This window comes from Epinephelus fuscoguttatus, linkage group LG12 (assembly GCF_011397635.1).
Source record: "Epinephelus fuscoguttatus linkage group LG12, E.fuscoguttatus.final_Chr_v1".
NCBI classification, from domain to species: Eukaryota; Metazoa; Chordata; class Actinopteri; order Perciformes; family Serranidae; genus Epinephelus; species Epinephelus fuscoguttatus.
The window spans coordinates 4,628,892-4,647,241 of NC_064763.1; the positions used below are offsets into that span (position 1 = coordinate 4,628,892).

The following is an 18,350-nucleotide window of genomic DNA, read 5'->3' on the forward strand; positions in this document are numbered from 1 at the left end:
TTCACTGTCTGACCACTAAACATCAACTACAACTCTATGTAGCGCTATCTAGCTAAATAATGTGAAAGAATTCAAAGCACACAGCACGAGCATGGAGCACGAATGTGCTAAATTAAAGAAAAAGTACCTGTATTTCTGTGGTCGAAGATGTGGTGGTTGACCACCGTTGGTTGGTGAGATGAGCTTAGCTTTCGCTGTCTCCGTCTGGCGCTTCACCGCTGTTAAATTCCCTCCTCATCACAGCTTAACCCAGTGGACTCAAACACGTCAGGCACAAAGAATTTGAGAATATTTTTCAGTCTCTGTCCAAGCTGAAGAAACCGCGCCAGTACAGTTCGGCTGACCCCAAACAAAAAAAGGCTCCCCCGGGACAACAAGGCTCACAGGCAGCCTTCACTCACTTGCTGTTCTCTTCTGGAAAATAAAGACTACTATCGTCCTCCAAAATGCCCTCCTCTTCGAATCAAAAGTCGGAATACATATGCCTTCCGCTGGAGTCACGGGACGATATTTCCAAATTCAAACTTATCGAGACGCTCTCCTCTGTGTGCAACTCAACGAAGAGCAGAGCACACCTCAGAGCGGAGTGGAGAGTGGAGACTGCCTGGAGCACACAGTGGCGCTATCTCTGTGCTGCCTTCACGTGCTGTCGGAAACGTGGAGAACCGGCAATTCCGACCACTGATAAAATAGGACAATTTAACAATTTGCAATCATATTTCAGTTGTCAATACCTGTGGTTTGTCTACCCCTGAACTAAAATGGTTAAGATTATGAAAGTCACATAATGAGTAAATTTAACATTGATTCGATAGCCCAGGCAAAGAGCATGTTTCTCCTACTCATGCTGCTGCTGCTGCTACTGCCACATAAAATATATTACAAGCAAGGGCGACGTTGTAGGGGGACAGTGGGACTGATTACCAAGGGCCCCAATAGAGTTCTCCAGGGGTGACGTTCTTCTGTAGGCTGATGTTGGCATTGCATAGTTTCCTCGTCAAAAAGCCTATGGAATTTTTCCACTGGATTTTGGATTGTTGCCGAAAATAAGCTCTGTGGCAAACAAATTACTGTTTATGGTCCTTACACGTTTTGTTCAGTAAGATAATCTTCACATATGATCAAAGCTTCCATGATTATTGAAGTCTGAATGCAATCACTATAAGTAAAAAGCTAATGTTAGGCTGTAAACAAAGAACACTACAGACGCATGACTCAGTGTCACCACCATAACAGGACTGTAAAGCCGTGTTCGGCACGGCTCAGCGTAGTGACATTCTGTAATCTCATTTAGTCACTTGTTAGCAATTGTCGTTTTAAGACACATTAAAACTTCAAAGTTCACAAATGAGGTATTTACTAGGGAGTGGGAATCACAGGATCTTCAATGCAACATTATCATGATACTTAAGTCACGGTACAATATTATTGTTATTTTAGATGTGTTGCAATATATTGAGTATTGCGATTACAAATGTTGCAATATATTGTGATTAATTATCTTTTTTCAACAGCAAATTATAACCTCAATGGAAAACTTAGTCTGTTTTATCTAATGAGATCAGGTTTCAGTCTTTTCATCTCATTTTAGTCATTTTTATTGTCACAAATTGTATCTAGTGGACGGAAAAAGATACTGATTTCATTATTCTAGTAGGCTAAGTGAATTTGTGATATTCATAATTTCTGTAGCTATTTAAAAAAAAGATACTTGGAGTCCATGTATCAATATGATACTGCTTTGCAAAAATATTGCAATACTATGTTACTATGGCTGCCAGATCATATAAAATGGCTTAGATGGAGGCACAGCATATGAAGTTGAGAGTTATGGACATGGGAGGTTCCCCTGGAGGCAGCATAGAAGTAGCGAAGTGCAACCCCCCCAAAAACATGCTTGTTTTTGTTTTTTTTTTACAGGAGGCTAATCCACCACTACTATGACAAGTGAGAAAAGCTGAATTCAACTGTGAGGAAGAGGGATGGGCAGGGGCATACTTGTTTTCACAAAAAGATAGTAGCCTTTGTGTTAAGATTTTTTTTTTCTTTTTTAAGGAATTTTTATGCTCTTGGCTTTCCTTACAAACATATTGTAAGGCAGAGTCTTTCTTTACAGTAAGCCAGTTGTGTTAGTATATAGTGTTATAGAGCAAAATGCAAACTGTTATTTAGTATTACAATATGCAGGTCCTATGAAACAAATTGCATGTATGAAAGATAACATTTTGACTCAATGCTTACATGGGCTGGCAGTGTGGCTGCATCAACACATTATTTAGTTTTCCCCAACAGTTTAGTCTTTGTACTGTGTAGCTTATTCAGCTACACAGTACATGTAACTACATTTTTGTCCCAATATTCACCTCACCAGTGTCACTCACACACCTCTGTTCTGTGTTTTTAGCCAGCAGCACTAAAAACAAGCTGATCCTGGATCATACTGTTGTTTGAAACAAGCTCTTTATATAAAAGCAGAAATATCTGTCATCTTAAACTGAAACTAGCTATGTTACACACACACACACACACACACAGAAAATGACCTGAGGCATAGAAATAAATCTGCAACAGTGGGGCTAGCAATGACCAAAATCCATATTTTGGAATGCCCAATGACCCGAAACAAGCCATTCATGCAAGAATTTCCAAATGATCAGTGATCTGAAACAGTGCTGTAAGGAGGAACACATTGGAACGTTTACATGGGCCTGGTCATCAACTGCATGCATGTAAGATGTGATTTTTAGGGATGTCCTTCAATTATTATACTCTTATTTTGGGGCCAGGTACTGGCAGTATTGTGCTTGTGAAGTGCAGGTAGGAAGGTAGGTAGGTTGACAAGTAAATCTACAGCGAGCTTTACAGAGCCACCAAGCAATGGGAGAGCCAGTTTTTCCTATTCACCTCCATTTCAGTCAGCATTGCAGTGTAGCATCAGCCTTTCAACAATACTTAAAATATTCCACATTATCAGTATCATTCAAATTTTGAAATGATGTTCACACTATTTAGACCCCTTTCAACTATTCCTATCACTTTATTCTTCCACACAGCATTGCAGTGTAGCATCAGCTTTTCAAGAACCTTGAAATATTCTACATTATGAGTATCATTCAACTTTTCAATTACATTCATACTAATTAAACCTGTTAACACTTTTCCAACCATTCCTACTTCACCTTTTTCTTACGCACTTCAGCCAGCATTGCAGTGTAGCTTCAGCTGTTCAGCATTAAGCATTCACAGCCACAATTTCTTCAGAATTGTTTGAATTAATATTCCACATTTTTTGGAAGTGTGGTTGTATAAGGGTACTTATGCATAGTCAGTGTACTACATACAATAGATGTCAGCCAGCATACCCCCAGTTTGGAGAAGCAGGCTGGGGTCTGACACGGAAGCTAAGTAGTGTACTGCTGTGGAGGGGTCAACAACAAAACATATTTTAGCCGCCTAAAAAAAGTCCCCCCCTAAAAAAAATAAATATCTGTTTAAGAATATGCTTTATTGTAAGTACTTTCATTGTTTTACTTTAATGTCAGGCAATGATTTCCAACTGGAAAATGAGGCCATCACATTGCTATATTCAATTCCAGACTCACCAAAGTCACACCATAGCACAAACTATTTAACCAACTGAAGCAGTGGTAGACCAGCAGCTCCCATGTTCAGCGAGCTAGAATTACTGTGTTTGTCAGCATAGTCTGGTGGCCATGATGAGAGCATACATGGGAAACTGAAGCCATTAATGACTTCCTCCTCAAAACTGGCTGTCTAATTGAAAGGTAACATGCTGAAAATATTCTTAATATAACATACACTTAAAATTATATTAATTTTTTTTAAGTGGGCCTTTTTTAGGTGGCTAAAATACGTTTTGTTGCTGACCCCTCCACAGCAGTACATTGCTTAGATCCATGTCAGACTCCAGCCTGCTTGACAAAAGAAAAGGGAGGGAGAGCTTTACCATGCTTACAGGATTATTATTATGCTGCACAATTGAAACTTTTAGTATGTTGGTGTGTGCCAAACTATGAATTTCAATGGAAGACTTTGGAAATTACTCAGGTAGATATTCCAATACAGACTTTACTCGGTAACAAAAGTCAGGCCAAGAGGAGCTATAGTAAACTGAACCAAAGGACTTTATTTTCTATGAGGTGTTGAGGAAATTGCATTTGGAGAAACAGGAAGGGATCTTGAGTTGGGTAGCATTTGACCTGGGATTTGAACTTGCTAGGTTGGATGGGAGATTTAAACTGTGGGTCAGAAGACAGAAGATTTCAGAGCTATCAGGATATATCAATCACAATTGGAATAGAAAAGCAGGACTTCAACGGATACCTGCAAGTTAGGGATTCAAACCTTAAAGATAAATGAACACAACCTCATTACTATATTTTCAAATGCATACATAATGGGAGATACTAACAAGTCAGTTTCAAGATTGTACAGAAGTATTTAAATTTCAAAGAATCATTCTACAAACTATATTAAACAAAAATGGGAGAAAGAATCGGACATACAAATAACAGAGGACTGGACAGAGATATGTGAGACACAATCAGCTACTGCAAACTCAAGGTCCCTGAGGGAGCTTGGTTGGAAAAACCTTGAGCGATTCTTTATCACCAGGCCTACAAAGCTGTGGCTTTTGTTGGAGGCAATGCAGAACCTCACTGGACAATCATTATCATGTTTTCTGGGCTTGCCCAAAAATACATCCTTATAGGTAAAAGAATGCAGCTGAGATTCGTAAGAAAATTGAGATGGATTTAGTCCACTCATTTGTTATATTATACTTAAGAAAAATACCCAAAACTATCCCACACAAAGATAAATATTTATTAAAGATATCTTTGGCAAGAAGCAGCAAAACCATAACTCGTCATAACAAGTTGATCCTCCATCGTTAGCCCAGTGGATGGGGATTATGAACAAAATATACCGTACGGAAAGACTTTTAAGACTTGAGATGGAAAAATGTACAAAACATTGGGAGAAATGGATTGTGTATCAACTCTGTTGAGAAAAGTGTGACATTGTATGCCAGGATGTAAGTGAAAAATGTACTGTGATTTTACCTTATAACACCCATGATGACCTCATCTTCTTCGTTTATTAAATAAAAAAGAGTTCAAAGTAGTTTTGTTCTGGGAAAAGAGCCTGCTTCAATAGCTTTCCATTCTGAATTGAATCTATTTCAACTGACATTCAGAATTGGCAGGTGCTGCGTCTATCTAGTGAACATGGTTGAGTGTTTTGATGATGTCCATCTATTCTTGTGCCACTAGGCATTAACTCTAATCACCAACATGAGGAATTTCACAGAGGCTTACTGTGGCACTAGATAATAAAACCTTCACTCTGTGCTCATTCTAATACACTTCTTCTTCAGCAGCAAGGTTTTCATTTACATAGCAGACATTCTTTTTAGATATTGAGAAGGCGCATTCATCACATAATCCCATGCCACCATATCATTCCTGTGGAATCTATTCGACTGCTAGTTTCACTTCCTGTTTCACATGAAGAATGAATCACTGGCAGCAGTTTTAGCTGTCTGCACACTGCATAAAAGCAATAGATTTAGAACAGAAGTGACACACTTCTGCTTTATTTCTGAGGCAAAATTGCTTTGCTTAGACTCCTCTCATATGACAGATGTAATAATAGCAGATGATCACTTGGTCCAAATGTCTGAGCCCTTCTGTGCTCATGATTTGTAATCTTTGCAATAAAAAAAGAAACAATGGCCTTTACCAACAGAAAACTAGTTCGGAGACATGTGATACAAAGCTGCCCTCTAGTGACACATAGAGAGGATAACACTGAGGACATGGTGACACCATTTTTGAATTCATGATGAAAATAAATCGATTTATTCTGTTTTTACAGCACTTTGAATGTAAATAAAGTGAAAATATGGACAAAAAAGCATCAGTGTAGGGCTGGTTTTATTTAAAAAATAAATAAAAAGACTCCCCAAAGAGGTCAGGGCTAGTCCTTAAAGGGATAATTCAGGTTTTTTAAAAGTGGGGTTGCATGGTTTACTTATCCATAGTCAGTGTATTACATACAGCAGATGTCAGTCGGCATACCCCTGGTTTTAAGAAGCAGGCTGGAGTCCAACATGGAAGCTAAGCAATCTACTGCTGTGGAGGGGTCCACAACAAAACATATCTTAGCCACCTAAAAAAATTATTATCACTTCAAGTTAAGAATATTTTTACTGCTTCACCTTAATGTCAGACTGTGACTTCCAGTGGGGAACTGAAGACGTTATATCGCTCTTTTCAAAGCCAGACTCCATTGAGAAAAAGTGATTTAACATTGCTGAACACAGGAGCTGCTGGTTTACCACTGCCCTCAAGAGTTATTGTGTTTGTGTTGTGACTTTGGCATTTAAAAGAGTTTGGATTCACCCAAGTCACAAAGTAACATAAACTACTGAACCGCTCACAGCAGCAGCCGAGCAACATCAGTGTTTATTGACTAATATTACTGTTTTTGTCAATGGAGTCTGATAGCTTTACATTGACTTTTTTTAGGTGGCTAAAATGTGTTTTGTTGCTGACCCCCATCCATAGCAGTATATTGAATAGCTTCTGTGTTGGAGTCCTGTCTGCTTCTCAAAACTGGGTGCGTGCCGACTGACATCTACTGTACGTAATACACTGACTATAGATAAGTAACCCATACAACCCAACCCAAAAATTAATTTATCATGTATCATCATAACAAGACTGTAAAGCCATGTTCATCTTGGCTCGGTGTGAGTTCTGTAGTCTCATTTAGCCATTTGTTGGCATACACCTTTTTTCAAGACACATAAACCATACATCCCCACATTAAAAAATAGCAACTATCCCTTTAATTTTCTGAATTCCCAGAAATACTCCTGCGTACACCTGACCTGCGGAGCTACTGCGACTGGATTTGCCTTTTGACAAAGACAAGTGAGAACAGCAAACGTCTAAAGGTTGAAAACAGGAAATCCATTTATTATACATACCGATAAATATTATTGTTTATTAACTGGCCCTGGCTCTGTCATTTTGCAAAAGTGGCCCCTGGGCAAAGCAAATTGAGCATCCATGCTGTATGGTCATCAATGTGGCATTTACTGAAGACAATTATGATGCATTTAAATTCCCAGTTCCCTATCAGGACTAAACATGCAGTGATCAAACAGCTCTATATGAATGCATCTGAAGCCTCAGGTCCTGTACAAGTCTGATCCATTCTAGAAAAAAAATCGGACTGTCTAATATTTATCACTTTGAGCTTTTTGGGAAGAAAATATACAAAACAACAACCATAATGTAAGTGCATCAGTGTTATATTAGTGACAGAGAAGTGAGCTGGGGTTACAGTCATCCTATGTCTCAGTTACAGTATGTGTGAATTTCTTACACCAGCGACTGATAACATAAATGTGTTAATCAGAAAGAGACAACAGTCACAGACCCAGGATGAGAATGTTCTACAATGAACACAGAGAACATTCATTTTTCAGTGACTCCCTTTTAATTCAAAATAAAACAGGAATATAAAATGATTCAAATCACCATTTATAGACAGGGAGATAAAAGATGACATGAAAATAAACAAAAGAGGAGGACTGCATTTACATTGTGCATTTACACTGTACATTTCACAATTCTTCCCTATTTCAATCTCAGCTTTACTCTCTATAACAAACTGGGTTAGTTTAGCTACTGTATGTGTGTGTACCAGCACTGGCAACAATTCAAATCACAGCCACATGAAAGAGTAACAAAAAAGAAACACATGTTGTATAATCCAAACTTGCGTTTTACTATCAGGATTTGATCCATTCATTCTGATAACATTTTGAAAGTCTAAAAGAGCCGCAAAATTAAATAATTTTTATCCCAATTCAAGTTTGGGCAGCAATAAAGGGGAAGCAGCTGGCTCAGCTGATGGAAGTCTCGAGTACACCTGCTCGATGGACCCAATAATGTGGAAGCAGTGCAGATCATCTAGGTACTTATATGCAACAGTTAAACAATTGTGGCTTCATGTGCCACTGAGCAACTTTCATAGGAATGAACAGAGTCTGGCTTCCAATGCTGTGTCCTGGTCTCTTAATACATCCATGAAGAGGACCCCCTCCATCTGTAGGTATTAACAGCTCACTCTATGGTAGCGAACACAATGATTCTTATTTTTAGGAGACTATACACTTACAACAACATAGTTATGAATATTATGTATAATTTCTGCCAATAGATGCCTCTAAATCCTGCACACACTGGACTTTTGAGGTTCATCCCCCCTCTCCATACAGATAATTTTGGTACAAGCCCTTAATGCCAATTAGGTGTAGAAGAAACTGCGGAGTGACTTACAGTGATTTCTGGTATAATCAATAACATGCAAAGTAAGAATCTCTAAGGAATGAAAACTCTGTCACACCTTGAGTCAGGCTACATAAATCCAATAAACTTGTCTTGTTGGCTCATATCAACATGTTAGATTGGCAGATTCTATATTTTAGCAGTTACCTGAACAGAAGTCTGGTGACAGTGGACATGTTGCTTTAGCAAAAATGCATACTAAAATGGACCTTACTGCAAGTATGAAATATAAAAATATCTAAAAAAAATTATATGATACACAGCGATAGATTTTGTGAAGTTGCACGGCGTAAGCTTGTCAAGCAAAAAGCTGCAGGCCAGAATAATTGAAGGACGACAGGCTGGGGTTCAGTTTCAGTGCTTCACACTTTAAACTCACTAATGTGTGCTTTTTAAGATATATTTTAGAAAAAGTATCAGAATAAAAAGGAGTAATGGCACAGAAACTCAATCATCTACTCCCCTTGACTGGAGGCAACCAAAAAAGATGATGATGGTTATTTAGAAAATATACTGAGTTTGGGACTCTTCAGTTCTGAATTTTAATTTAAATGCTCAATATGAGAGAATAACAGTTCTTATACATTCATAGTTTTCAATATAAACCATATTGACACTAAAGTCACTTTTTATTTCATGAAAAGTGACTGTAGTGGATGAAGTGATGAGCACAGTCTAAATGGAAAGAAAGTGCGCAGCAGTACACTGTGGAAACTGTACTCGAGTATTTCACCGAAACATTTTGGCAATAATCCTTGAGGCACAAAGCTAACTAACCACACAGGCCAGTCAGTCCCGGCAGCCTGTCAAGAGGCAGGACTCATAAGCATCTATGGCCTTGTTCAGATTACCACTCCAAATCGGTTTTTTAGCATATCCAGATTGTATCTAGCTTGATTTTCTGACAGTCTGGACAGCCAAAAAACATGTAAGATCCGATCTTTCCAAATCTGATTCAAACCACATACGGAGGTAGTTTCAAATGCGATTCCGACTGGATTTTTACAGATCCGTTTCAAGCTGAACGTCTCGGTCGCTAAAATAGGATTTCCAAGTGTCTTCTGCGTCACTCGCAGTGCGACACAAACAACAACAACAACAACAACAACAACAACGTAGATCTGGAGAAACACTCGTTGCCTAGCGACGCCTGTGGAGTTACAAGTGGAAGAGTCAAGCCACGGGTTTAAAGCATGGAGGAAAACAACAAACCGTGGACAGACGAGGAGATAAAGTGCCTGATAGCTATCTGGGGAGATTCGTCAGTTCAGAAAAATTAGAAGGTACATACAGAAATAAAGCCATATATCAGGACACGAGTATCTTGACGAAATTCTTCATGACAAGCCCAGTGTGGATCCTAAATTTTTTCTGGACAGCACGGCAGAGGAGGACCGCAACATTCAGGAAAGCAACGGTCAGGAAGATGAGGAAGAAAGACTGGATACGTCTGGGAATGGTAATGCTATGATGGAAAAAAGAGAGCTGGACTGGAGTTTTGATTTCACTTATTGATGACTAGACTAATCGCTTCACTAGTTTGCGCCGCAGGCCCACCTAACCATTTGGAACAGAAATGTGCACAGTTTGCTGTTGCTATCGTTTGTTTTTCCTAGGAGTAACCTGTTACCATGGAAATCAAGGTGGATAAGACTACATCAATATGGCCACATGTAGATCGGATCTGATCACTTGCAATATGTAATGCGAACGGTCAGTCATTAAGATCGGATTCTGATCAGATTTGCAAAAAAAAGGATTTGGGCTGCAGTCTGAACAAGGTTTATGTCAACTTTGTCACCAAACACAGGTATAATACTGTCCATATTGGATTTGAAGTGATCCCTGGGGACAGTGGAGTCTGATTTTCACTCTACTCCTGAACCCTGACATGAATCCAGTTTATAAACAGCACTGAGAGCAGAAAAAAGCAGAATGAGATCATAGTGCAAATAAGAGAGCAGGGCTTCAAAATATCAGAGACTGTTACATATATGATGGAAGGAAAATCCCACAGCGCTCACAAGTGCCACATTTGTTTTAGCAGCAGTGGCCACACCTGACACCGAGCCACAAGCAACCAACCAATGCATCAAACATGTAAAATGCTGGTTCAAAATGGAATTTTGTTCAAAAATAAATACTCTAGTCACACCTATTTCTGATGAGAGCCTTGGAATGTATGAAAATATTTTATACAAATATGTAAATGGATTTTTAAGTCTTATAATTCTGTTTTTTTAGAGTCATTACTCATTTTTTTTAAATGAAGAAGAGGCAAAAAAAGTAATTTTATGAATTAAAACCAAAGGGAGGGGCTGTTTCTCAGCAGAGGGCCCGGCAGCGAAATCATCTTCAATAATTTCATGTCACATGACACATTTCTTTGAGGAGACATACAGAAATGTACTGTAAGATCCACTGTTTACCCACATTTTAAAAAAACCTACTGTATGACTATAGTATGTGCACAGTGCAATCTTCCAGCCATGTAAATAGTTTGAACAAAAGGTTGTTAGAAATACACCTGTGGTGGCTCTCATATTGTACATTCATACACACACGTAAATTCAAGATATTAGTCGAACAGTATTTATAAATGATATTTAAGTGCACCTAATGGGTGATGTTGCCACACTGAACTGTCTAATAAATGCCAACATAATTTAATCAAGCACTTAAAGTCAATTTTATGCAGTTTCTTTGTGACACAGAAATTAGCTGACACTCTCTAATAAGTCTTAATGTGGTAAACTCCACCCAGCTGGTACTTCAAGGTGGTTAAAAGAGAACAGAATTACTTGCAACTAGAGTCTGAGTCTGACTTTTGTTCCCTTCACACACACATACTTTCATAATTCAAAGTCTCTGTTGCGCGCGCGCACACACACACACACACACACACACACACACACACACACACACGCACACGCCCTGAAAAACACTGCAGCACATGATCTCGATGCTAACAAATGTTCACATTCAGAATTTGCTGACATTTTCTGCACTGTGTTTGCTCACACACTCACTACATGGGGGTTGAAGTGTGTGCTGGGCTTTAACTGTCATCTTCTTCATTGCTCTGGGTCTGTGTCCTTTCTGGATGGGCAGAGCCTTCGAAGCGCTGGGAGGCGATGACCGCTTGGTGAGACATACTTTTCCTCACTATGTCACCTTTCCTCCACAGAGTGATCTCCTGCAACCACACAAGACTGATAATATACAAGAGGGTACAGGGGATTGCACAAGTTTTCTCACACAAATATCAAACTTTCTGATGTCTGAACAACAAGAGCTGCTGAATGAAAACAATTCCTAGGTTTGTGGTTTTGTTTAAGCAAGTGCATGTTCATGTAAGATTGCACTATAGAAAATCCTCTACAGTACATGGCTAATAATGAGGTACAATACATCCCGCCAAACGTCTGTCTGCTCAACTCGCTAAATAGGATCTGGAACTGACTATTATTTTCACTATTGATTAATCTACTAATTATTTTCTCAAATATTTGTTTAGTCTACTAAATGTAATAAAATTTTGTAAAAAAAAAAAAAAAATCTTATCACAATATCTCAGAGCCCAAGGTGACATCTCCAGATGTCTTGTGTCGTCCAATAATAATAATAATAATAATAATAATAATAATAAATGGTTTATTAATCCCTGAGGGCAAATTCATTTTTTTTTTAAACCTGTTGTCATATACACACAGGCCACATACATGCACAAACAGGACCTATACATGCATTAAATGGAGAGATGTCAGAGTGAGGGGGCTGCCTTGGACAGGCGCCCCAAGCATGACAGCAGATAATGCCTCAGATAGGCTGTGGATGTTGTGGCAAAAAAGCTACCAATTCTAAAACATGGATGCTTCACACACATCTTCCCCCCTGGCAGGAATCTTTGAGTTATGGCCAAACATAAACATATGATGTGTGGTGTGAGGTCACAGTGACCTTTGACCATCAAATTCTCAGTTCATCAGGTTGTTTTTTTTTTTTTTTTGACTCCCTGATGAAGGCTATATGCCGAAACGCGTCAGAGTTTGGTTTTTAATGTCACTGTGACAATGCCATGTGAATAAAGGCATTTTATAGATTTAAAGAAAGTGCCTTGGACTTTTCTATGTTTTTTGTATACTAATCAGTTCATCGTTGAGTCCAAGTGGACGTAAGAGCCAAATTTGAAAAAGAAAAAAAAAAAGAAAAAGAAAAGAAAATGTATATATCCTCAAGGGATTCTTAAGATATTGCGTTCACAAAAAGGGTATGTATGCATGTACTGACAGATGGACAGGCAACCTAGCTGTAGCTGGCTAGGAGGCATAACTCCTAACCCTATGTGGAAAGCTGGTATCAGAGCTGGTTTAGCATTTGTACTTGAAAATTTTCAGAAATGATTGATGATCCAAATAATTGTTAATTAATTTTCTGTCAGTTGACTAATGGCTTAAATTACTTGTTGTGGCTCTAGTTTGAACTGTTCTGGGGCTGGCAATCAATACATCACAACAAAAAGATGAAAATATTATTAATATTAGTCGTTTTAATTAAAAATAGTATATTCAGATAACAGATTAAAGGGGTTCTACAGTGACTTTGTCTGTTGAGGGGTTAATAAAAGAACTACTGGAGTTGAAGCAGCAGAGGCAGAGATTTAGGTTTCTGCTGGATCCCACATTTCCTATTAAACAGCTCAATAGTGCCTTTTAGATCCTTCCTAAATGTCATTTCTTCCAAACACAACACCTCCAGTTTGGAGTGCAGACTTAAATCTCAAGCCCATGCTGCAACCTTGTTGATATCATCAGGGTTAATTTTTTTCCCAAACTTTGGAGAGCTCCCTCCAGAGCCACAGGAAACTTTATACAACTGCTTTCTCCCCCTGCTTCTCCTCTCCTTGTGACAAGTAAACTGAACATCACGTTAGGGCAACACAATTCTTGGTAAAATGTGAATTACGATTTTTCTCCTTAAGAATTCGATCATGATTCTCTCACATGATTTTTAGTTTTTTAATAAAAACATTTATTGCACTGTATGACATATCAAGGTGCCAGACTTACATATAATGTATATCAAAGTGCTAGACATAAACTCAAAAGCCTCTTGTAACAAAATGGTAGAGGAAACACTTGGGGATTGTTCCTCAGCAAATAAGTCAACACGTAAATGAAGCATAATGGAATGCATAGGGAAGAAGGAGCGAGTGAATATTGTCATTTAGAAATTGCATAGACGTATGAATCGAGATAGCAATTTTTTTGATTAATCATGCAGCCCTACTTCATGTATAAATCAGGAGAATGCCCTTTCACTATTTAGATATGTCTGTTGCACCCTTACGTTTTCAGTTGAATGAGAAGAGAGTTATAAAGCATTGACAGTCACTATGACTAAGCACAGAATAAAACTCCACACCAGTGACACAAGAAGCACAGATAACTTCCAAGACCATATGAAGCCACAGTGCAGTGTGTGTACCTGCTGTTTGAAATAGCGTCTTTCCTCCTCATCAATGAGGACCAGGTTGAGGTAGTACCGCACCGAGAACTTCTTGTTAATATCCCTCATGGTGGGCGTCATCTCATAACCTGCTAAGAACAGCCTGATGGGAATGGACTCTCCTGCAGCACAACAAGTCAGAAGCCGATATATTGTCTGAGAAATGACCTCACAATAAAAACACAGTTCATTACTCACTGAAGACAGTAAAAAGCCCCATCATTACCTCTGACTGGTGCACCATCCATGATTTCATATTTTGCTATGGTGTCGTTCTCGTGGTAGACGTTAGGCCCTGTGCCGGTCGTCTCTCGCTTAATGATGTCAATCTCCATATGTTTTATCTTGATCCTCACCAGCAGAAAGTAAATCTTCCCTACAATCACATCTTTGAGGTGATACCTGCAAGCAAACAGGAAAATCTTTACACGCCAAACACTTGTTTCCCCATTCTCTCTTTCTGTTCTGAAGAAAAACGGTAACATTAACAAGTACAGTGCTAACAAAAAGAAAGAACTCCTAAATTCAGAGTATTGTTAATGGATTATTGTGCAAAGAAAAGCCTACTTGGACTTGTTGTACTCAAACTCTATGTGCAGACAGTCCTCGATCCCCACTTCCATCTTGATGGAGGAGTTGAGCTCAGGGTAGGTGCTGAGCGTGTGCACCACAATGTCCAGCTCTTTGCTGATGTCATTCAGTCTCCGGCTTACAGTTGCCCTCAGGAAGTAGCTGGATGAAAAAACAAAAAACAAAATGTGGCTACGAAACACGAGTACAAGACAGTAACCATATAACCAGCGAGTGGCCCTATTAGCTTGTGCTGCTCAATACACAACTAACAGAAGTCGCTCGATGGATGAAAAATGAAAGAGAAACTTGATAATTTAGCAAAGTTTTGTCAGTAGCCACATGAGGACATGTCAGACTCAGCTCATCAGTCTGACCTGGACTTAGTCAGGGTTACTGCTGAGCATTACATACAATCAGCTGTGCACGTCTACATTGAAAACAATGAATTTGAGGGTGCAAAAAATGCAGTATGTGTATGGTCCCTAAATGTTACATTTTAGCATGTTACATGCTAACTTTACCACTAGTACTGTATGTTGACATGCTAACAATAACAAAAGGGTGTTGACATGCGTAGAGATACCATGGCGACAAGTATTAGGTAAATCCTGCATGTATGTATTGTCATGATCTGAAGTGTTGGACAAGTTACAGAACATCTCCTGCTGTTTCCTCACCTTACGCCACTGTGTCAGTGACATGGAACATGCCATAAGCTGATTGTTGGGATACATCAAACCAAAAATTCAGGAGCTTTATCTCTGTTAGACTTAATTAAAATTCAAGCTAATGGTAACCCCTTTGCCTGTCAACATGAATGTTGTAGTAAACTATTATGTATGATACAAATAATTCATGCACACCACGCACAGTGCACACAACACAGCTTACCGTAATTTGACATTCTGACCAGTGTAAGACTCGTAGGGTTTCTCCACGTGTGTGAACTCAAAGTCAAATGTCTGTGACTGTGTGAGCTCCCCTGGCCGTGCCAGGTCTTTCACAAGGGACACAAACTCATGGTGGTTTCCTCTGTCATAGTACAGCTCTAGAAAAGACACATTAACAGCATCAGGCAGCTTCAGTGGAGTAGTTTTATACATCCTAATAAAGAGTTTTTACAAGCATTTCTTTAAATGCCGATGGCTGAAAACTGTCAAGATTTGATCTGTTTTCTGCTTACTATTTTTGAAGTCAAATCCTTTTAAACTGTTTTACCTGAAGTGCAAGCTAGTCTAATAACCTACTGACTGGGCCATCACAGTTCATTTACTGCAGCTCTAAACAATCTGATGTGAGGCGGCATTTGTGCCTTTGTTATTACCTCAGTTTCTTTTAAAAAAGGCCATTGTAGGGCTACCATTTTGCCCTTCTACTCCTGATCCAAAGTACTTCTGCTTCTTTTTCATTTGGAGACTGATGGTGGTGAACAGAAAAAGGGAAAAGGGAGGAGTACAGCAGTGATGAAAAATGTCCAGATGCATTTATGCTCTAAGGGTCTAGAAAGGAAAAAGTAAGAGGAACTCCTTACTGTTGCTGCAAACTCAGCTAACAAGGCAGACAGATCACAAAAGGAATTCAAATATAACAATATGTAACTTTAAAATGTACAACCGGTCAAATGCTTCCTGAGGTTGGTTTTACACAGTGTAACCTTTGTGCAATTGAAGATTTCAAATGCTTTACTTCAACACTACTAAAAGTTCAGCATGTAAGGCCGCCCTAATGCTTTAAGGACACATCCTGAATTTGCTGTATAGTCCTAGGATAGAAGTACCAAGTAATAGGTACAGCGATTAAATAAAGGTACTTTGTTACATTCCCCCTATTGAATTCAACTTCAGAAAACGACTGATCTTGAATATTAAACATGATGATACAAACCAAATTAATTTTTGCTGCATGATTCTCACAAAAACAAAGGCAAAGGGACTGTTCTTTACTTATCAGAGGAGGGGTTGGCTGGGGTGTGACTTTGTTTTGTTTTTTGTTTTTTGAACTCTCCCCAAAGCTGCAAATATTTTACTTTGAGCCTCCCTGGTAGAAAATGCATGAACATCCCTCCACCATAAATTAGTTACTTCAATTTTAAAAACTTACCCTTTGATTTCTGAAAGAAGTTAAAAGCTAAAAGATCAGGAAGAATGAATCCTGTAGTTACAAAAAAAGCTTCGGTTTTGCACTGTTGTTGTGCATGCTGGTTAGCTGGTGCAAACTGATTACTTCTGGCCAAATTCTAAATTAGACTAAAATTAAGTGATTTTGATGAAATATTACTATTTTAAGATCAAAGTTGGTAATGAGGTTTTTTTGGACAGAAGTCTTCTTCACACCTGATGTGTCCAAGGGCCGCCAGAAATGAGAAAATCCAACAATAATTTCTGTTTTTACAGTTTCTGGCTGTGATAAATTGTGTAATTTTGGCAATCTTTGAAGGAAACATTTAAAAATGCGGTCAAATGAATACAAAACACAACTATTTAAATTTGTATACCCATCCTCTCAGCATAACATAAGTCCCACCCAAGTGCTTAAAAAAATATTTGACGTCTCCCCCTTTTTGCTCCACCTCCTCCCCCCGATAAATGAACGCTCTCTAATAGCACAGCAGCAGCATTTACTTGCAATCTGCTACTAACTGCATTATATGTAACGTTAGCACAGGACTGCTGTCCGTCACACTTTCACAACTTGACATTTTAAAAACAAGGGTTAAAGGTCAATGAGACAGCTAGCCAATGGCTGCTGTGTCAGCTGACATTAGCTTGCGCCCACATCTGTCACGGGACCTGACACTTCAAACTGACACTTGTTACGACAGTGGGCCAGCGTCATGTCTAAGTTGCTGAAACGTTACTTATGAGGAAACATGTAATAAAGTACACAGTGTGAGTGTTCGGTATTGTAGTGAGCATCTGTAGCTAACGTTAGCTCCACAACATCTCCTCCGACACTTTGGCTACTTCTGTCAGCGGGCTGTGTGTGAAACGCAGGCCGCCAGCCGCTCACCTATCTGGCCGATAAACTCAATCTTGATGCCGTTGTGCTCCAGCCTCTTTCCCGGGTACTTGAGCGTAACGTTGACTTTCCCCGATACCGTTTCCCCGTCGTAGAAGAGAAAATATTTGTCCTTCCTGCCGTCTTCGCTTTTATGCTCAGCTTTCTTTCTCGTTTCGGCGTCATTCAGAACTATATCGATGTCCGCACTTTGACCAAAACCAAAGAAGCTCATGGCTGCTTGTCAGTCAAGCTGTCACCGGATCCTGCTGAGAGAGACACCCCCTGTTGTAGAAAACAGCACTCCGGAGTCTCGCCTCGTTTCGCTGAGATATGTCCAGCAGAAACTGCTTCCCAGATTATTGAATATTTCGAGTTACAACCGTCTGAGTGCGCATGCGTCAAGAGTCACGTGAAGGAGAGCTCTATATATATCAAACGAGATTCTTTCTCTTTTCTTTTTTAACTTTTGATACAAAATTTCCGTTCAACGCTACGCTGACAATATACAGCTGAATGTGGTATTCTTAAATACTACACATGTTTTCTCGCTACAATATGTCTGCGCTTTTTTAGCGCAGTATCAACAGGCAGAAGAAACAGCAACTAACTCATGTTCCAATGGGATTTTTCTGCCCGGGGTACAGCCTTTCAGGTACTCTTTATTAACAAACCCAAACCATGGTCTTTTCCCTAAAGAAAGTCTAAAGGAAAGCAGCGGCCATGTAGACATCATCTCCTGAAGTGGTCCCCAACCTTTATGGCACGTGCCCTCTTAAAATGGAGCAATCAATCAATCAATCAAACTTTATTTACATAGCACTTTTCATACACTAATGTTGCAACACAAAGTGCTTCAAACAATAAACACACACACACACACACACA

The 18,350-nt window shown here is 39.1% G+C and overlaps 2 protein-coding genes across 5 annotated transcripts in view; both read right to left on the minus strand.

The window, feature by feature from the left end:
* Positions 1 to 574, minus strand: part of arhgap32b (Rho GTPase activating protein 32b) — a 198,347-nt gene extending 197,773 nt beyond the window's left edge. For 3 of the 4 annotated variants that reach the window (XM_049591465.1, XM_049591464.1, XM_049591463.1), the window contains exon 1: positions 128 to 574. The gene's annotated coding sequence lies outside the window, so the exon portion shown is untranslated. The remainder of the gene's footprint in view (positions 1 to 127) is intronic. The other variant, XM_049591466.1, reaches the window with a different exon arrangement.
* Positions 575 to 7,507: 6,933 nt separating this feature from the next.
* Positions 7,508 to 17,847, minus strand: vps26bl (vacuolar protein sorting 26 homolog B, like). The gene is made up of 6 exons (XM_049591596.1): positions 17,475 to 17,847; positions 15,357 to 15,513; positions 14,460 to 14,624; positions 14,119 to 14,294; positions 13,872 to 14,014; positions 7,508 to 11,580 (listed from the first exon to the last, which is right to left on the minus strand). The coding sequence occupies exons 1-6, from the start codon at positions 17,695 to 17,697 to the stop codon at positions 11,443 to 11,445; spliced, it is 1,002 nt and encodes a 333-aa protein (XP_049447553.1). The 5' UTR covers positions 17,698 to 17,847; the 3' UTR covers positions 7,508 to 11,442.
* Between the last annotated feature and the right edge of the window lie 503 nt (positions 17,848 to 18,350).